General features: G+C 40.0%; 1 protein-coding gene across 1 annotated transcript in view; it reads right to left on the bottom strand.

The window, feature by feature from the left end:
- Positions 1-20,892, bottom strand: part of mpped2a (metallophosphoesterase domain containing 2a) — a 78,553-nt gene that overhangs the window by 52,653 nt on the left and 5,008 nt on the right. Inside the window, exon 3 of the mRNA XM_047363783.1 lies at positions 1,752-1,933. Coding sequence (XP_047219739.1) covers positions 1,752-1,933 — 182 coding nt within the window. The remainder of the gene's footprint in view (positions 1-1,751; positions 1,934-20,892) is intronic.

Here is a 20,892-nt window from a genome sequence, read left to right as displayed (position 1 = left end):
AGCCTCCACAGGAATATCAAAATCCTTTTCTTTTGGGTCAGCCATGGTTTTGGCCTTCAAACTCTCCCATGGCGGCCATTTTTGCCCATTCTCTTTCTTACTGCTGAATTAAGAACTCTGCCCTTAATTGAGGTGGGTTAGGCCTGCAGTGCTTTAGATGTTGTTGGGGGTTGTTTAGTAACCTCCTTCTTTTTGAGCTCTTTAAGCCTACTTCATATTGTCAGACATGTTCTATTTAAACGATTTCTTGACTTCACAGCTCTGGCTGTAATCAGGCCTGGGAATGGCTAGTGAAATTAAACCTAAAATGGGATTATTCACAGTTTATTCAATATTTATCAAAAGGAACAATCACTTTATTGAATCAAAAACCTCATTTTGCATTTATTCGGATAACCTTTGTCTCATATTATAATTTGATGATCTGAAGGGTGCCCTGCGATGGATTGGTGACCTGTCCAGGGTGAACCCCGCCTCTCGCCCATAGACTGCTGGAGATAGGCACCAGCTCCCCCTTGACCCACTATGGAATAAGCGGTATAGAAGACGAATGAATGAATGATCTGAAGGGCAAAATAATTTCTCACAGTGGAGTTGCTGCAGCTTGCATGAAAAGTAAAAGTTTCCAGCAACATCTTGAGCATACAAGTTTAATTGATGGATTACACTGCAGGAGCGGTGTGAGGAGTTTCTGTGTTTTAACAGAATTTTATATTTTCCACTTCTGCCATAAAACTAGGTCAGAGTCACCACTGAGACTGCTGTGAATCATCATCAGTAGTACACTCGACCCTAAAACTCAACAGGGTGCAACTCTTTGATACGGCTGCATGCATTTTTACAGAAGCATCCTTTTAACGAGATGTGGATCCTGGTATCTGCTGTGGCCGCTGGTGTGACTTTTGGTCATAGTAACATTCGTAAAATAAACCCAAATGTCCACTTTGCTGGCAGTGGGAATTTTTTGTATCAACTGTGAAAATAAAAACAACTACATTGATTAAATTACAACAGAAATCAGATGGCTCAGGGTATCCACATATGAAAAATTATGTATTTTCCAGACTTGAATTTCCTGATTAGTACAAGTCTGGGCCATATATTCACAGGTTTATTGTAAATTTACAGTTCAGACTGAAGTTCTGCACAAAGACAGACAAATACAAATGAATATTGTTGAGTGTATTGTTCTGGGTTTCATCAGCCTTAGTGTAGCTAATGAAACATAACCAAAAAAGAGGTTAATCACAATTTATTCATCATTTGACAGTAGAGGAATTTACTTTTTAACATAGGACCAGGTTGATCTGGACAATTCTTTCTCCTAATAAATTAAACTCCTGTTTGCAAACTCCTTTTGGATTTACTCTAGTTAATTTTGTCTGTTATAAAAATGCGAAAGTGTAATAAAAAAGCAAAAGCAGACAAAATCTTGGGAAAATACTCTGAGTTGCCACAATCCAGAGGAAAAACTTGCACTAAATACCTCATACAGCTCCCACATACAGAGTGAGGCCAGAGGAAGAGGTCAAAGGTTAACTGAAGCAGGGTGTAAGGTCAGCAGGGTTAAACTGGACACTTTAGCAGACCAGCTGGCTGGGTCAACAGGGAAAGGAGTTCTTGTGTGGTCTGGCTACCAGTAAGACCAGCAACATGCCTGTGCCTCTTCCTTCTGCACCTTACAGATAATGCCCAACAACGTGTGTGTCCAGTAACCTGCAGGTACATGCGTGTGTTTCGCAGTTTCTTACCTAGCCAGTCGTTGAACTTCTTAACTTCGGACGGCAGGCCGAGCTCGGTGAAGTCGCCCATGTGCAGGAGCACGTCGCCGTAGGGCATCTGGATGCCGTCTGTGCGCGAGTGCGTGTCCGAGACGCACACGAACCTGGTGTGTCCCGCTGGCTTGGGAGTGTCATAAGGAATGGGGTCTACCCTAGGAGGACAGAAAGGGAGAAGAGTGTTGAGAATGGACACAGGACACTGTGACTTAGAGGCCATATTTAAGCCATCTTTTAAATAATTACAGGATTCTTAAACATTTTAACTTCATACTTTTCCTGCTATTTATGAAATCACAAACTAAACGGAAGACTGAGGCAGTGAGCAGAGGAGAGAAAGGATGGACAAAGACACAGATGTGTGGAAGGATGGACATAGAAATGTACATGAACTAATGCTTAGACAGATGGGTGGACACACAGGCATGGGACAGGAAATTAAATAAGTTAAAAAAAAGAAGCTACATTTTCCGATCCTCTACGGTTATCCAGACCTGAGCAATTCTCAAATCAAATTCTGGATGTTCCAAAATAATTAAATTCAGACCGACTGCTACAGGCTTCGTTCTGATCGTTAATAGATTCAGGCTGGCCAGTTGACAAATTCAGTTAGAGGTTAGAAAACCACTTCAATCGTTCACAAAAACTGTTTGATTCATAATACATATATTATGCTATCGAAAAAAAAGTTACTAAAAAACATATTTGTGTTGAATTGTGTTAATTGTGAGGTTGAGTTTTCTGCTTGTTTTATTTTTATTTTTGTCTGTGTTTTACGGAACCCCCCAACCACGATGGTCTTGGCTGCAATTGCAATTAGGAAAGACGTGTGAATTTAAACAGCATAATGCAGAAAAATGGGACAATTTGTTGTGCAAAAATAAATATAATGCATGACAGAATAACATCTTGGGAACCAAAATCCATTTTAAAGGAAAATAAAAGACATTTCAACTACTAATCTGGCTGATTAGTGCTCACAAGAAGGGCAATGCTTTTAATTTCTTCCTAGCATAAAATTGGCAAAACAGACAGTGAATCAAAGGCATGGCATGTACTTTCAATCCATTATCTAAAGGAAAAAGAAAAACTCAAGTCTGTGTAAAAAAGCTCTTTTATGGAGGCTTTTTTTTGTTTGTTTGTAGGAAAAAAGGGAAAGAAACCCCTGCACTGTTTCAGGCTGAAAGCAGGGAGAAAAGGGAAAAAAAATCATCTTGTCGGTAATTGAAGTCTACAACGTGCAATCCTCCAGCACTCTGCCTCTACGCCATTATTTCATTAGAAGGGATGTCACTCTGCCGACAAAAATCAAGACACATAATCAACCCTGCAATCTCCGTCGTGACGAGCTCGCATAAACACACATGGTGTTAGCTCTAATGTGCGCCCAAAGATGGCACAAAAACAAGCGGATGGAATCTGAAGATTTCAGACCGAGGAAGGCCATTAAAAGACAGAAAATAAGACGCTTTGCTGCAGGATAACACACATCTTACACCCAAAGACAAAACTGCAGTGGAAGCTTCATTCTGGACCCAGTTTTCACAGTTCTGCAACATTTTGTGAGGACTCATTCTACATGGAAAACTGACAGGAAGTAGATTTTAACAATGAGGTGAAAATGTTAAGATTACAGTAACAGATGGAAAACTGATAAATGTCTGCAGCAAACATCTAAGAGGTTTGCGAAGCCCAGCATTGTCCATGTTAAAGGCCAGTAGTGAGTCTGATCTAGGAGAGAGTCCAGTATGAATAAAAGGCTCTATTTTTATGCAACTATAGAGGACCGGCATTTTAGTAATCCTATCCGAAGTGTCTTAGTGATATAGTTGGGCTTTCAGAAAACAAAATATGGAAAATCAACCTTAACTTTAAGTGAGACCAAAGTAGAATGAGACATGATGAGATTTAGGGTCATTTTTGAAATGTCAAACATGAAAAAAAAAACTAAATAACCTGGCCGATAAAAATGATCTCACTTATGCCACATCGACCTGACAAACAAGCCACTGAATAGAGATATTTAAGGGATAGAAAAGCAGAATCCAAATGATAAATTGCCAGTGGTCTCCTAGGCCTTTTCTCTCTTATCTAACCTGCTGTGTTTTATTTATCTGGACACAAATTAAATGAACACAAAAGCACCAAAACCAAAAGTATCCTCATGAGGTCCGAGTCCCACTTTAATAAGCAAAACTCTCTCTCTAAAAGGTTCGTTCAACTAATGGAGACGACTTTAATAAGCATTTTTGTGAATAACGAATGGCTATGATGGATATGATAGCGGCTGGTTTTCACTGAGTGAGACACAACAAACATGAACAGCGGCTTCCAGGATTCCTGCTTTATCCAAATCAATTCAGTTTAGTTCAACCCAAAATTCTATGATGCTTCAAGTTCTCAACTCAGGACTGATTCATTAAAGCAATGTTTGTCAAACTTGTTTATTCTGTTTCTGAGCATATAGATATATAAAATATCTGTTTCAATGTTTTGTTTGGCATGTGAACCATCTCAGTTTAAGAACCACAGGTCCAGTTTAAAACCATGATGTAAACTGGGCTGGAGGTAAAAACCAAGGCAGTAAAAATGCTCCTCTGCCAGTTAGCTGGTGTGCATTTATGTTCGGTTCCTCAGTGGAAAATACAAAAACACTGACGGCTAAAATGTAAAAGCATTGACATAAAGGATGTCATTTAAACATAAATAAAATGTATAAATATATTTAGAAATTGAAAATTAAAGAAAAGGTCATAAGTAATAATGTTTGTAAACTGAAACACTTTTCTGCACGAAATTCTTTTCTTCTCATTCTTCCAGACCTGGAAATTGATCAAAGCAATTTCCATACTTTTCAAGACTGCTGAGAAACCCTGTGTGTGTTGGTAGGAGGCAAAGTAACCGCAGAAAATATTTGTGATTTTCAAATTGTGGAAGATTCCGCCTGACCATGTAGAACTAAAATGTTCAAGAGCAAGGACCTTCTTCATTTACTGTAGAAGACTGTTCACTGTTAATCCATAACTTCACCCAAACTGACTTCTAGCTAATGGTACGAAATCTGGAAGCTATTTTTGTCTGAATGAAAACTAGCAACCATCCATCTGCTTCAAATCAAAGCTGGCACATGTTAAATATGTTAAGAATTGTCAACGGTTTTAAAGAGCCAGGTCTGCTGCATGCCTCCTCCATATTCTCCTCTGCAGCTACAGATGGGGCACGGTCTGTATTCACATTAGGTGTTCTTGTTTTAAACTCCTAAGGAACATCTTTGCTTTGTTTTTGCACTCTGGTCCAGAGCAGGCATGCGTGGCATCTTAGGCAAACTGGAAAACTGAGAACTAGCAGAAGAGATAATGATATTTATTACTGACTGTCTGCAACCAACAGGGCTCTGTGCTCGTATGTGCACGGGCACAAACAAGCACTCTCGCATTACCCTAAGCCAAGCAGAGTGGCGCAAACATTGCAGGGAAGCTGTTGATTAGATTTGGTGCTCTGTGGTGCCTGGACGCTGCGCCGCTTTAAAGGATTCGACAGTTCTCTTCATGGAGGCATGAATGCAGGACCACATGGGATGAAAAAACAGGCATAAACCTGCTAATGTATAGAAGCAAATCTTCTACAGACAGATACACACAAATATACACATGCATATTAAAACAAAGGCCGGAGAAATGCAAGCTCCTTCTCCTCCCCTTTCCTTTGAGATTTAATCCAGTGGGTGAATGTAAGTAAATACCAGCAGCCCCTATCAATTAGAGCAAACTCAGGCCAAGAAACCTTCATGATGGTAAAGCATTGGTCTCTCTCACACGCAACACTAAGACACAGAGAGCCCCAGTCTTTCCTGTTAACATATGACTGTAACAACCCAGAGCTTCATTGGAAATGTATACAGGAGTTCAGGAGTTCAGTGCTGCAGCAGAGGCCTCTGATCTTTTGTAAATGGAGACAGTGAAAATGAAAAAGTCCTCCTGTGCTCCAGCAGCAGGTAAAAGAATCTCCTTTAGTGACAGACAGAGCTGTATTAGCATGACGGTTCGAGTTAACATGTCTGAGCTTCGCTGTGACATCGGCCTGCTGAGGGAAGTGATGGGGGGGGGGGGGTCCCTAATTCGGCTGAGCGAGGGCAGGGGCACTCTCTGAAACCCACCATGACATTGGAGGTAACACACAACGGAGGTCTGTGGTTGCAGAAGTATCTGCTTGAAGAAGGAAGATATTTCATTCAGATATTTCATCCTTTAGCAGAGGAACTTGGGGGAATGAACCCCTGCTTACCTTTAGCTGGAGCACAACAGTCTCAACATTTTAACTTAACTCCGTTCATATTCATCCTCCTTGATTTCAGAAAACTGCATGTTTTTTTCCTGCTGCCGCACACCTGACTTAAATGCATGAGCGATTAACAGGATCCTGCAGAACTTAGCGGCACGCTGAGGAGGTAATGCCACTATTTGAATCAGGTGTGCTGGAGCAGAGGCACATCTAAAACTTGAAGGACAGTAGGCCTAGAGGACCAGGGTTGGGAAACACTGGTTTAGTCATTTAAAAACAAAGATGACAAACCAAGTCGGAGTTCACATGCAGCACCTTTACTCGCACTGCCAGCCCTGGTAACAATCATAGGACTTGAAGGGGACATATCATGCTTTTAAATCCGTCCTTTTCACACTTAAATCATTCAGTTGTGATCTTTATAAAGTTGAATAGAATAGTCTTTACTGTCATTGTACGGGGGGGTACAATGTAATTGAGGGGAACAGTGGAACTAATACTAATACTATTCAAAAAACGCAGGACAGTTATGTCCTCAAGGAGCTAAAAGCAGCACACAGCACTAACATAAGCAGAAGGCACGATGCTACTGCTAATGGCTAGGGCGTCATTTCAACACACAATAAATGCATGTCTAAAATAAAGTTTGCTGTCACTTTAGCGTTATTTGCAGCTTACCACTTTTCTGTGTCCGTCCGTTCCATAGACAGAAGGAACTGACCCCTTAATCAGATGAAGTCTTTCAGCAAATCTTTCTCGACACTGGCGGACGTTGCTCAGGAACTCACCCTTGAAGTGCTTAGCTCAAACAAAAAGAAATTTCCCCACTGATGTGGAAACATTTCCTGAAAAATACAATTTAACCAGGCACTTCCTAGAGGTTTTGATGCTGAGGGCAGGGTAATGAATTGTGTGGGTTAATACAGCCAATAACCGAACATTTAGACTTATCCACTTCCAGCTTGGAGCTTGGACTACAAAATGGCAGCGAGAAATAAAAATGGCGGATACGAATTGGTCAGCCGGAAGTCCATGACCTTATTTAGCTGTTCCGCAGCAAGTACTGTGACGTAACAGTAGGGAAAATCTACAGATGATAGAGAAAACTGAATGGACTGAAAAATATGACCCAAACTGAATATAAAGATATCTATGCAACACCTGGAGAGACTGAACTCAACTTTTCAGCACTCCTACAGACTCCAAATACACAACAAAATGTATTTAAGGGCTAAAAAAGTGGATTTCGAATGACATGTCCCCTTTAATGTTTGCTGTGGTTTAAATATGTCAATTTCTAATTTCTTTAAGCCACTCTTTAAAATGGTAAAGAGAAGACAACATGGCACTGAAACACTTGCCAAGTGAGGAAATGGCTTTAGGAAAATAGCTACTTCCCTGAACGTACCCATTTCTTCAGTGCAAAAATTAAAATTTTTAAATAACTGCGACAAGTAAGGCTGTCTCCTTATTTTACCACAACAAACAGAGAAGAATGAAAATAGAGGAAAATAAAATCTCCCAAGCTCAGCATTAAAATACTGCAGCAAAGAGTGGCTCTTTATGGTCACTGAGTTGTGACAGCAACCATTACACACCATCCACACGCCAATTGGTTGTTTAGGAGGCATGCCAGGGAAATGCATTTCCTGTCCTACGATTGGTAGGACGGTGGACTGTCTGTGTTGCTGCGGGCCTGTTTCCCTTCCAAAGGCCCAAAAAAGTTTACAACAACGTGCACAGGAACCCTAAGATGTTGCAAAAATAAAAAAGAAGAAAAAAAACAGTATCGTACTTTTTGTCTTCTGCTTTATCCGGGACCGGGTCTGAGGGGCAGCAGAATTGGTAGCGACACCCAGACTTTCCCCTGCCCAGACACCTCCTCCAGCTCCAGCCGAGAGACATAGTCCCTCCTCCAGCGGGTCCTGGGCAGTCCCTTGGGTCTCCTCCAGGGGGAGGCATATGGTATGGATGCCCGAGCCACCTCAACTGACTCCTCTCGATGTGGAGGAGCAGCGGCTCTACTCCAAGCCCTCACCCTATCTCTATAGGAGTCCCCAGCCACCCTGCGGAGGAAGCTCTTTTGAGCCGCTTGTATCCAGGATCTCGTTCTTTGGGTCATGACCCACAGTTTATGACCACAGGTGAAGGTAGGAACATACACCCACCGGTAAATCGAGAGCTTCGCTTTTGTGTGTTCAAATGTCCAGGGCTTAAATGGCCCTGGTAGGGTCTCCCATGGCAAACAGGCTCTGGGTGAAGGGTCAGACAAAAAGCGGTTCAGACACCTTGATGATGACGATAACGAGGCAGTTGAACACTTTATTAAATAAATGTCACTGTTAAAATTTTGGTATTTTATAATATAAATTCTAAAATAAATTATTAATTTAGTACATATCATAGATATACCGTATCTTGTTGGGAAAGACCCAAGTAAAACCTTAATGACTGGCAGAACAATTACTGCTTACATGCCTCACATAACAGTAGACTAAATAATGGTGGAAGAGGTCAAATTTAGCCTGGGAGAGACACCAGGAGGACAGGATGATTGCTCTCTGGTGTCTGTAGGAGGATATTTTACTTGACTGAGCACACTTGGCTCTGTGGCCTTTTGGAAAAACACACGAGAAAACAGGGTCAGAGTTCAGCCGGAGCTCGCTCCCTCAAAAGCTAAACACTTAACTCACACTGCAGATAAGAGTGTTGTTGTTTCTGTCTGTTTTTCTAGCTGCTAAAGCTCTTTTCAAGAATGATGATGCACCTCCTCACTGACTGAGCTCTTTGAACGTTTCTGAAACTCAGTAAATGTTTCACATGCACAAGGTATTAAAAGAGATAAACGTCGATCCAACCACCCGTCCATCCATCGTCTATACCCGTTTCTTACGAACAGCAGGGAGCTGGTGCCTATCTCCAGTCATACCTAAGACCATTAACATAATAGTCATGTTTCTGGACTGTGGGAGGAAGAAACAGGGTACTATGTTTATTTAAATATTTCAATAAACATTTCTATTGCTTCTGAAAAACTAGACCAAAACACACGATGCCACTTCTGACGGGAGAGGATGTCACTAAACTGTGGCAAAAATAAGAAAATACAGTGTAGATTTTGAATAAAACTGAATTTTTTTAATTTTTCTCCTTTTTTGTTTGAAGAGAGCAGAATAGGCTGAAGGCAGACTAAAGACAGAGTCTACGATCAGAACCAAAATTATCCGATAAAACGGTGCAGAAGTTAATCTGTACTTCATCAACTGTGTGACAATTTAACACAGTTTGACATTTACGCGGCCAGTTTGCTAAAAGAATGGAAAATGTAAATCCCAAATGAACTGGAGTCAAAACAGTCAATCTTCTTCACAAGGCTTGTACTGTCTTTATCGCTTTTTTCTGAAGCAACATCAAAACGCAACGTTCCAAATTTCCTCTGTATATCCTCAGCATCACTCCGCCCTGCCCCCCTTTCTCACAGAATCTCACATACACACACATACACACACACACACACACACACACACACACACACACACAGCTCACTCTTCCAAAGTGCAATACTATTTCTCCGAGAGGAGCACACGGAGCGCCTCTTATCTTCTGCGTTTCAGCTGTCTGCGCTAATTCAATAAACTTCAGAGGAACAAAATGAACACAGAAATAACAGAGAGAGGTTTGCTGGTGGGAAGGGGGGCGGGGGGTTGCACAACAGAGCGGAGAGAGTCAAAAGTGGGAGACAAGAACAAGGGAGCAGGAAAATCTGGGGCAAATGGTGATGCAGAATTATGAGGACATAAAATTGCTTGTTTTTAAATAAATTTAGCACAGAATTGATTTTCAGTGGGGGAAAAAGATGGCCTAGTGTGGTGACACCCCTCCTCCACCTTCACAGCTTTCGTTCAGCTCGTGCATGTCCTCCTCATCTTTTCCCATAATGGCACAGTGCAGCACACACAAAGGCTTCGTCGGAATATCAGCACCGGAGGAACCTCCCGGCGCTGCGCTGGGAAATAAATTGCTTCTGTTAATGCCCCTTTCATTATGGCACAGCCCTTAATTGTGCTGCTGACAGTCTGCCTGGCTGCAGGACTGAGGGGAGAAAGGATGAGGCCAAGAACCGAGCAGCTGCACACACAGAAAAACAGCACATCACAGGCATTCACCTGGATGGACCACGCGGTTCACATCGCTGCCAGAACACACCTAAAAACAGCACATCAGTGATTCCTAGACAAGCACCGATCAGGCTTTTCTTTGCTGATTCAGAAACCAATTTTAAAAATTCTGATTTTTTTTCTTATTCCAGAGGCTATAAAACACAAAATGAAAAAAAACTACTGCATGTTCTTTGATTTAAATCCAACAAACAAAAAAAGGAATTACAAGGCTCACACTCCATGCGTTTATGGACTGAAAATAGAGGGAAATCTTAGTTTTGATGCCTTTAATGATTAGAAAAACAATATTTGACCTGCCGATAATTGATCGGAGCTGATCATGGAAAAAATGGTGAATTCTGATCTTTGGCTGATTAATTTGTTAATTACTACTGTAATTTCCCTACTGTTTATTCTGCCAATTTTTTACACACTGCCTAAAAGCCTAAAACAATATATGATATGGCAAGAATGTGCAATGATTTCAATCAAGGGAGTTTGCATGTTCTCCACGTGCATGCGTGGGTTCTCACCGGGTACTCCGGCTTCCTCCCAGTCCAAAGACATGCCTGTTAGGTTAATAGGTCTCTGTGGTTGTTTGTGTGTTGCCCTGCGATGGATTGGCGACCTGTCCAGGGTGTACCCTGCCTCCTGCCCATAGACTGCTGGAGATAGGCACCAGCTCCCCCGTGACCCACTATGGAATAAGCGGTAGAAAACGACTGACTGAATGCATTGGTTTGAAAAAGAATTTCAGTAAACTCAAAATGAATATAATGGTTTAAAACTGAACTTTTTGCTTTGAAAATTGCTTTGCTTTGCAATGAAAATTCAGTTTGACTACTTTCACTTTCAGGTCTTAAATTCAATTTCAGTTTCAGAATTTAGTTTTTTTGTGTGTCACACATCCGGGTTCTTGAAGCCACAGATTAATCAAACACAGATTTACTGATTCATGTATGTCTTCACTATTGCTGTGTCCAAATTCAGGACTGCATCCTTTGAAGGATGCATTTGTAGGCCGATAACGTCCTGGATGAGGCGACGAATGCTGTCCAATCTCCAAGGTTCCAACAAATGCGTCCTTCTTTTCCCCAGATTTGAAGGATGGGTCCGGTGTATCCTCCGTGTCCCACCCTATCCTATGATTCATTGCGGGTTGAAGTAGATTGTTCAAACGAAAGTAGCAAAGGCCGGAGGAGAGAGAAACGTTGTGAATAAACAACTGAACTTTAAAAATGTTTTTAGACGAAAATGTAGTTGTGTAAACCTAAAATATCTGATCAGTTTATCAAGATATCGTTTAATTGCACAAATGCGCCAATGTGTTCGTCCGCTGCGCCAGCAGCCGCTCGCCTCGCCAGTTGTCAGTTGAGGCGCGCCAAACCCCAACAGAACAGCTGACTCCTGGCACATTGTTTTCAAAATCCCGCTGGGTTTCCCCAATGGGTGGGAGTTAAACAGATATAATTCAGTCAGATGAAATCTAATATTAATGTGTGGTTTATTTATAATAACAATTATTATGCTCTGCAAATAAACTCATTTAAACTTTGTTCCTAAAGTTAATATGTTAGTGTTTAAGTTGTTGAAAGCTTTACAAATAAATTAAACAAATGGTATCATGTCATCAATGTATTTTATCTAGTATTAGATTTTTATATCTATGAACACAAAAAATAAATGGCTGAATAATAAACAAGATCATAAAACAGTAACATTTTAAAACAAAACAGCATTATAACCCATCAGCAACATGTAAAAGGGTAAATAAAATCCGTGTAGTTATTTACAATAGAGAAAGCGGTATTAAATATTTGTTCGGCTTCACAGCTCTGCACTTTACGCTATCACTGTTGCTAGGCAACATAACTTACGCTGAGGTAAGGGCGGGGGAAACGTAGACCGACGTAACACCGGTGGCACATTATGCTAATCTGGCATGTTTAGCTAATAACTGGAGGTAGCATAAGTGTTACTGTTTGACCATCATTTGTTTACATGACGCTTCTTATAGATGCTCATTTGACTTGGTGATTGACATCCGCCAAGCTCATGTATGCTGCACTGCTCCAGCTCAACATGCCGTAAAGGAAGTTTAAACTGATGTGAAACGTAAATTGATGAATCTGTGTTTGATTAATCTGTGGCTAGCCTCAAGAACCCGGATGTGTGACACAAAAAACTGAATTTTGGAACTGAAATTGAATTACAGACCTAAAAGTGAAAGTAGTCAAACTGAATTTTTAATACAACAAAACACATTTTAAAAGCAAATTAATTCTGTTTCAAACCATAAAATTCAGTTTCAGTTAAGTGAAATTCCTTTTCAAACCAATGCATTTAATTTCAAATTACATAAATACAAATTCAGTTAGAGCAATTCAAATTCAGTTTCTGATGGCACAAGTTTCTTCCCATACGGGTCTGTGATAACAAAAATGACCCAAATAGGATTAATCTTAATTGTGTTATGTGTTGCAAAGCTCTATAAATTTCTCCCATGTTTAAAAATAGTTTTGTAAAAACCTTTGAATAAATTGTAAAAATCCTAAAAAACAGCTGCACTTTCATTTATTACTAAAGAAATTGACTGGTCTTAAAAGTTGTTCAACCAACAATTCAGCTAAAAAAAAGGTTTCAAGGTCTTTCATAAACGTGCATCTCACCACTGAGGGATTGCAAGGCTAGGCTAACACTAGCTTGCTAGCTATACTTTAATATGCATTACTTCATGGGCACGGAAAGCCCAATGACAGTATTCTGTTGGCCTGGATTTTCCCATCAAGATATGCTTCCCAGCCGCACCGTTCAGAACCAATCAACCCTCTATTCTACTGCGGTGCAAATCAACTCTGGAAAATGTTAATTAGGTGCTGGCTCAGTCGGGTACTAAATAACAAAACTATGAAACAAACCAGTAGCCCTCCCTCCATTACTCCTCTGTTTACTTGTGAACGTATTGGAGGCTAAAAACATCTGCAGGTTATGGTGGAGCAAGACTGAAGCCGACAACTACAACAGAAAGACGTGGGAACCCATATCAACCTAACCCTGCTGCTATAGTTGATCACTAGAGAAAAACAGAATTACCAGAAAGACAGAAATTGTACAGGGCTGCTGCTGAATACATTTGCATGGCTCAGTTCCTTGTTTACACTGTAAAAAATATGTCTGTATGCACCAGATCCATGTTTGTTTTAAAACACAGTTTGTTTTACTATAGAGTGATACATTATTTGTCCTGTAGTAGTAAAAGTCCAATCAACAATTAATTTACAAGTAAACACATAGCGGCACACTAAAGATAAGTAATTATAATAGAATAAAGTAACTGACTGAATAAAAGGTACATATTTCCACAAGAGATATTAATCCTTATACCGAGTGTTATCTTGTCTGCTGTTTTCCCAAACAGGAAAGTGACACTTTAGATTTATTTTTTCAAAACGACAGCTGAATTGTCCCCTACTTAATTAGAACGTTAAAATATTGCCATATTGTAATTAATCATATTTTTGCTCTCAACTAGGAAAATCCCTAGGCTTTCAAAAAATAGTGCCGCGGTATCAAAAATGGTATCAAGTTTTTTTTCTAAGTACCGAAACCCTGAAGTAAAGTTCTGACTTTTAAGAAATTTTAAAATGTAAAACAATTCTTACATTTCAACTGTAATCCACTCATAGGGTTATAACCGTGTTTCTTTGGACTCTATCTGGAAAAGAAAAATCCTTTAAATATTACCATCAACATCCCTACACCAATAAAATGGTGTAATAAAAAAAAAAAAAAAACACCCCTTTGGGTTTACCCTGGGACAGAATGTAATAAATTATCGAATTTACTGGCCTTACGGAAAATATAACAGAAAATGAGCATCTACAGAAAAAACCTTAAACAACTGTTCAAGTTTTGAAAAATCCACCAGTCGGGACAAACTAAACATACTTTAACCTGCACAAATAAAGACTTGTCATGTTGAGAAGTTGCAGACTCAGAGCGCTGTGCTTCCATTACATGTCTGAGAAGGAAGTGACATCATCAGGGACCTGTGCCCCTTCATGCTGTGCCAGGATCAAGAGGCTCAGAGGGACAAAATCTAAAAGACAACAAAAGAACTTAATCTTCACAAAAAAATTTAACTTAACCCACAACATCACCATCAACTCAATCACCGTAGAGCTGTTACACACCAACAGCGGGTCAGAGGGTGGAGAGGGGACTTAATCAAGGGTTCTCCTGTTACAAAATCCCCTCCGCTCCTGCCGACAAGCAGCGGCAGGACGAAGGAAACAAAAAAAAAAAGATACAAAATTGGATTGGAGAGCTAAAGACAGGCGCTGCTCTTATAAATACAGTAAAAAACAAAACTTAGGGTGATTAAGTGGAAACTTCTATTAATTAAGCATTTATTCTCAATGTTGAAAAGTCTGAGTAAGTCCAACTTAGCGTGAAGACCATAGCATATTTTTACTCATATTAATGGATCAGTACTGTCCAATTGGTATGTGTGCACATATAAAAAAATGCAATTAATGAGGAACTTTAAAGGAACTATGTCTGTTTATATCTTTCTGTATAATCCATTCTCTATGAAACTAATATTTAGCATATAAGATTCCCAGATTTTTTTTTTTTACCACCAAGTATTTTTTTTTGACTAACCTCTACCTGGAAAGTTTGATCAAATTAAAATCACAGAATTCTTTCCTTGCGGCAGAGACTTGACACTTTGATAAAAACTGAGTCCCATGAATGTAAAAGCCACAATCAGTTCACAGGATATGATTCATGTCACATAATTCCTTTTTTAATCAGAAAAATCGTTGAGAAACGCAAAGAGTACGGCAATTATCTATAACTAATTATGAACTTGGAAACATTGGGTATTAACAGTCCCATCTGAGTGAAGGTCCCACATTCAGGGAAAATCCTTGACAAAAAAACAAAAACAAACTTAGGCTGGACTTTAACCAACAACCTTTGAATAACTTCTTTAATGTCAAGGCACAGGGCTACTGTCCACCCACTGTAAGACAGAGGCAACATTCACAGATGGAAATGTCCTTTCCATTGTCTCCTTTTCAAAACAAAAAAAATCAAAAACTTATTAATTAGGAGCCAAAACAAAACAAAGCTTAATTTCAACAACTCCATTTCAAACTCCATACAATACTTTCCAACAAGAGCTATACACACATAAAAATAACCTAAAAGAGTTCAGAGTTGAAAATAATAGATGCTGGACGGTATATTCAGAGGGCAGGAATAATTAATAAGGTATCTGAGGGGAAGGGAGAGGATGAGATTGTGCAGGTCAGCATAATTGTTTTGAACTCAGGTGTACAGTAGCTCTCAAAAGTGAGTACACCCCTCACATTTTTGTAAATATTTTATTATATCTTTTCATGGGACAACACTGAAGATATGACACTTCGATACAATGTAATGTAGTCAGTGTACAGCTTGTATAACAGCGTAAATTTGCTGAACCCTCAAAATAACTCAACATACAGAGATTAATGTCTAAAAACAAAAGTGAGTACACCCCTAAGTGTCCAGATTGTGCCCAAAGTGTCAATATTTTGTTTGACAACCATTATTTTCCAGCACTGCCTGGTCTCCCTTGAGCATGGATGTCCCAAGAGCTTCACAGGTTGCCAATTGAATCACCTTTCACTCCACCATGACCACATTATGGAGCTGGAGGATGTTAGACCCTGAGCTTCTCCACCTTAAATTTAAAGATGCTCCGTAGGGTCTAGTTGTGGAGACATGCTTGGCTGGTCCAGGACCTTTACCTTCAGGTCCTTTTAGCAAAGCAGCGGTTGTCTTGGAGGTGTGTTTGGGGTCACCATCATGTGGAAATACTGCCCTGTGGCCCAGTTTCCAAAGGGAGAGAATCGCGCTCTGCTTCAGTATGTCACAGTACTTGTTGGCATTCATGGTTCCCTCAATGAACTGTAGCTCCCCACAGATCCCCAAGCCATGACACTCCCACCACCATGCTTGACTGTAGGGAAGACACACTTGTCTTTGTGTTCCTCACCTATTTTTTTTCTTTTTTGTCCAAAGCTGCAACACTTCTTCAACCCTCTCAGTGTCAACAGAAACAGCTCTGTGGACCAGTGGGGACAACCACGCAGAGATTAGGAGTTCAGGGTAATTCAACTCCAAGGACTAAAGTTTCAGGGTAATATGATAGAAATATACTTTCATTGTCTAAAACAAAAGTTTTTACATAATTTGACACTTTAATAGACATATGTGAAGAGCTCAATAACTGTTAAAACTAATTTCCAACTGGAACAGAAGCTGATATTACTTTCATCTGGAAATTTACATCATTAAAACCCTAAAAACATTAATAACTTAATGCAGTTAAAAACATTTTGCATGAGGAGACCTATAACGCAAAACACGCGTGCATAATCCAACTGGTTTCACTTCATTAATTTAATGTTATTAAATGTTTGGATCACTTATTCTTAAATGTAGCAGTGAAACGGTTCAAAAACGGATCTTTTAAAATAAGAAGGTTGATATTTCCATTAAGCTGAAGGCGAGGATTTTTACTTTAGGCAAACATAAAACAGATCAATAGAAGATAAATGAAGTCCTATGGAAGGTCATATAGTGCTCTTTTTTATAATATGAGATGTTTAAAGAATTAATTACAGCACAATAAATCAACAGGCTATTTGGCCTAGAACAGAATCATTAGTTGCTGGACTATTAGGATTAAATCAAAGAGGGAAATTCCTGGAGAACAAAACCAGAGGAAATTAAATAGTTGCTTCAAATGTTTAGTTTCAGAACATTACCAAAGTTGTTTGTTGTAAAAATGTTTCTGGTCCAGAAACATTTGAGACATTTTTATTAAACTATCCTTTCAATTCGAGCTCCCTGACTGCATCTTGGCCAAAGCCAGCTTAATTAGATTCCCAACTGGAAGCATATGCTCCAAGTTGCTGAGCGTTTCATTTCACAAAACGACGACATGGGGAGGGGGGGTTCAAGATAGAACGGGCGAGAGGAAACAAAAATGCAGACAGCACAGAAAAATCAAGTGAATGTAAACGGGGCCAGACTGGGTCTGTCGCTGAGTCCACGGGCAGACAGAGACGTCCCATGCTCTGAAGAAAACCCGCTCCGACTTCAGGGTCACGTTCCACAGCATTAGCTTCTGTGTGTAACTCTTTGTGTGTTTGCATGGCTGTGTATGTGCCCTACATGCATGTTTTCATTTGTGGTTCACAGAGCAATACCTTCCATGCCACACACAAGCCACCGCTGTACCCCTGTGGAGAAATCTCAATATTCCAGGCTGAGAGGGAGGAAAACATCAGCGGTGAGATTAAATTTCAAAAAAGCAAGCAAGAGCCTTCACGTCTTTCATTTTCTGTCAGAGAAGCTCGCGTTTTATTTCCTTGCATGCAGTGAATGCGGAGAGGACCGAGTCGGATCATTATCCGGAATATCCAAACAAGCCTTTGCTTTCCTCGAACAGAGCTCTTATTCTGTAAGCACTTGAACATGGAGGGGGGGATGGGCTCATAGACACGTGTGTGTGTGTGTGTGTGTGTGTGTGTCATCGCAAGGCTCCTAGGTTGAGTCGAAGAATGACAGGGTAAAACACTGCAGGCTCTGTGGAACCCAGGAAACAGCCTAATGTATTTATCCAAACACATATCTGCTGAGAGGCCCCTCGGCTTCCACACAAACCCCTTCATAGAAGTCCCCCGCCCCATACTGTGCTTGTTTATGCTTTTTTTAATAAAAAAACATTCTGCACAGGCTTCAAAGATGAAAAACCAGGATGAAGCACGCAGGTACTTTTACAAATTGCAAAATCATTGTCAGCCAAAGATCTACAAAATCTATTTACTGTTATTTAGCTTTGCTTTGTTTCTTACTGTTATGATTGTCATTGTTTCCCCGACTCAACCCACCATCTTAGGTACCTTATAATTGCTGTAGCCTGTGCACTTTGTTCTTGTAATTGGATACAGTGTGTGGTGCCCAGGCATGGACTGGTTACGCTACAATTATACCCTTCCCATGGTCTAAAGAACTTTTGCTGGACTGAAGGTTGGCTATCTGACCAGATAGCCCGACTAGTTAACCTGCTGATAACAGCTGGTAATACTCCCTGCCTCCTTCTACAAAAAGCAAAACAGCAAAAGTTATAATACTCTGCACAATAAAGCAGAGTATTATAATTAACTACCAACCCTAACAGATAAAGACTATGTTGCTTCTGTTCAGCAGCCTACGTATCAAAATCAAAATAATAAATTTAATAAGATAATTATAACAGTTAGAATCAATATGTCATTATTTTAGCAGCAGAAGGAAAAATTGGTGATTTCCTGGATTAAATCAAATAAGTTAAAAACCTGAAATCGTAGTATATTTATTTAAGGTCATCGTACCATGAGAATCTCATACATGACTAGTTTTAGTCTTAAATCAATAGGGTCACTCATGCCGTAAGAGGAAGATCTCACTTTCTCCCTTTTGTAGACCAAATCTGACCTCACATTAAAAGGCAACCAGATCCACCATACTGTTTAAGTGAGCTGCCAGGACTGGACGGCTCTGGGTCAATTCATATGAACTCTTTCTCCCTCCTTCCTGCCTGCCTGCCCTTTCATATGTATAATTTAATTAAACTGCATATTATTATCAAGAAACCTTTGCTATTTTTTTTTTGGTTCTGATCCCTGTTATAAAATGTGACAAATAATGTCCCCTGATCAAATAAAAAAAGCACTTTGTGACATACTGCTACTAGATGTCTTTTTATTGGATTTAAAAACCCACATTTCCGAACAATAGACTACGATTAAGACGTAATAAAGCACTTTAAATCATCGATTGTCAAAGTATGTAAAAATGCCCACACAGTGGGTACAAATTGTGCGAAATGTTATGCAGTAGACGGCAGCATTTCATACCCAAAAGATTCAGGCACAAAACAACCAAAACTGCAAATGTACAAAATGGAAATGCAGCAAAATGGAAATGCAGCAAAATGACCAGCATCAAACCAAGAAGTCAAGAAAAAGTTTATTATGCAACATCAAATCTAAGATGACACTGCATGGCAACCAGACCCACCATGCGGTTTTCCTAAGCAGCCAGAACAGGACACCCAAAAACCATGAGCCTTAAAAGAATTAAAACAGTGAAATTTCAGCATTACGGAATTTCAGAGAGTTCATATCAGAGACTAAAACCAGAAAAAACGCTTTGTTTCTTCTACTGTTTGCTTTGTCTACAATGGGAAAACAGAAGGTGCCCTCTGTGAATTCTGCACTGCTTCTGGCTTGCTTTCTTATTTCAACATATATTAAAACATCTGACCTGGTTTATCAACTATTACAAAAACGACTGACATAACACAGCCTGAATGGGTTATGTTTGTCTCCTTTTCCACATTCAACACTCCCTGAGCTGGCAGCGAAAGTCTGCTGCTGAGGAATTCCCAAAACAACACACTGCCACAATTGTGCATGCTTCCGAATGCCAGGAGGAAGGTGAGGCTCCAATTTAGCCATTTACATAATTCCACCTCCCTAAAATAATGCTGTTTACAAGAACAGCCTGAATGGTGGGAACCTTAAAAGCAAAACAATGCTACAAAAAACCGAAAAGTAGAAAACACCTCAAATTTGAGGCCAGACGTCGTGTCTGCCAAAAGTGAAGCTGTGCAGCTGGTTGATCTTTCAGCTATAAAGTCTGCAGAGAGCTCATCCTGGTACTCTGGTTTAGTCCAAATTTATCTGAGAATTTCTGTTTACATATCTGGACTATCAACACTCTTCAATCAGCTTTAAATGTAGCCCAGAACAGTGCAGATGCATTGTTCCTGACCTGTAAACATGCAACCAACCTTTCTTTGCATTAACCTTTAATATCTTTTTGCAACAAAAATAGCAAGCGTTGTTCTTTCACCTGTCCACTGCTAAGTAACAGAAAAAAAAAAAACCTATTGTAATGAATAAAGCCTTTACAGATCCGCTTAACATAAAATGCCACAAACACTCGGGTCACAAAGCTGAAACCGGGTTAATCGTAAAGAAAGAAGTGAGCCGTCCCCAGAAAGAGGATGCACAGTGCTCCAGTGTGTCTAAACAGAGAGGGTTAACGGGTCGTATAACCCCGACCCGCTAATGAGAAACCCTGCTTTACCACATCAGACCAGAGCAGCCACAAGTAACGGGTCTGATGAATGGATAAATAGAGACTCCTAATGCCGACTGAGCGCTCTTGTATCTCACTGGCAACCAGGCAAGAATGATAACAGCTAACTAGCCTTGGCTCATTTCTGTGCAACAAACTGCCTTTGTTCAGTTTATGCCGATTGTCTTGCAAGTCAGTTAAAACAGGGTTCCTACACATTTTCCATGTCAAAATTCCCAATTTTTCCAGACTGGCAGTTCCACAGTTCTCAGTCTTTTATTCAAACGATTCTTATATTTAGAAAAGTTCTCTGTAAACTCGGTGCTGGTATTTCTAATGTATCCAGGCTTTAAATATGGAACGTGGAACGAGCAGAAATGGATGGATACAGAGGGCAAACAGGCGAATGGATGGACGGATGAACTAAACTCAAATATTTCAATCAAACTCCATACTTTTCCTGATTTTGTTGGAACGCTGTTAAA

The sequence above is a fragment of the Girardinichthys multiradiatus genome, chromosome 4, assembly GCF_021462225.1.
Source record: "Girardinichthys multiradiatus isolate DD_20200921_A chromosome 4, DD_fGirMul_XY1, whole genome shotgun sequence".
In the NCBI taxonomy this organism is placed as follows: Eukaryota; Metazoa; Chordata; class Actinopteri; order Cyprinodontiformes; family Goodeidae; genus Girardinichthys; species Girardinichthys multiradiatus.
Note: the sequence above shows the minus strand (reverse complement) of the source record. Positions and strands in the feature narration are given on the sequence as shown.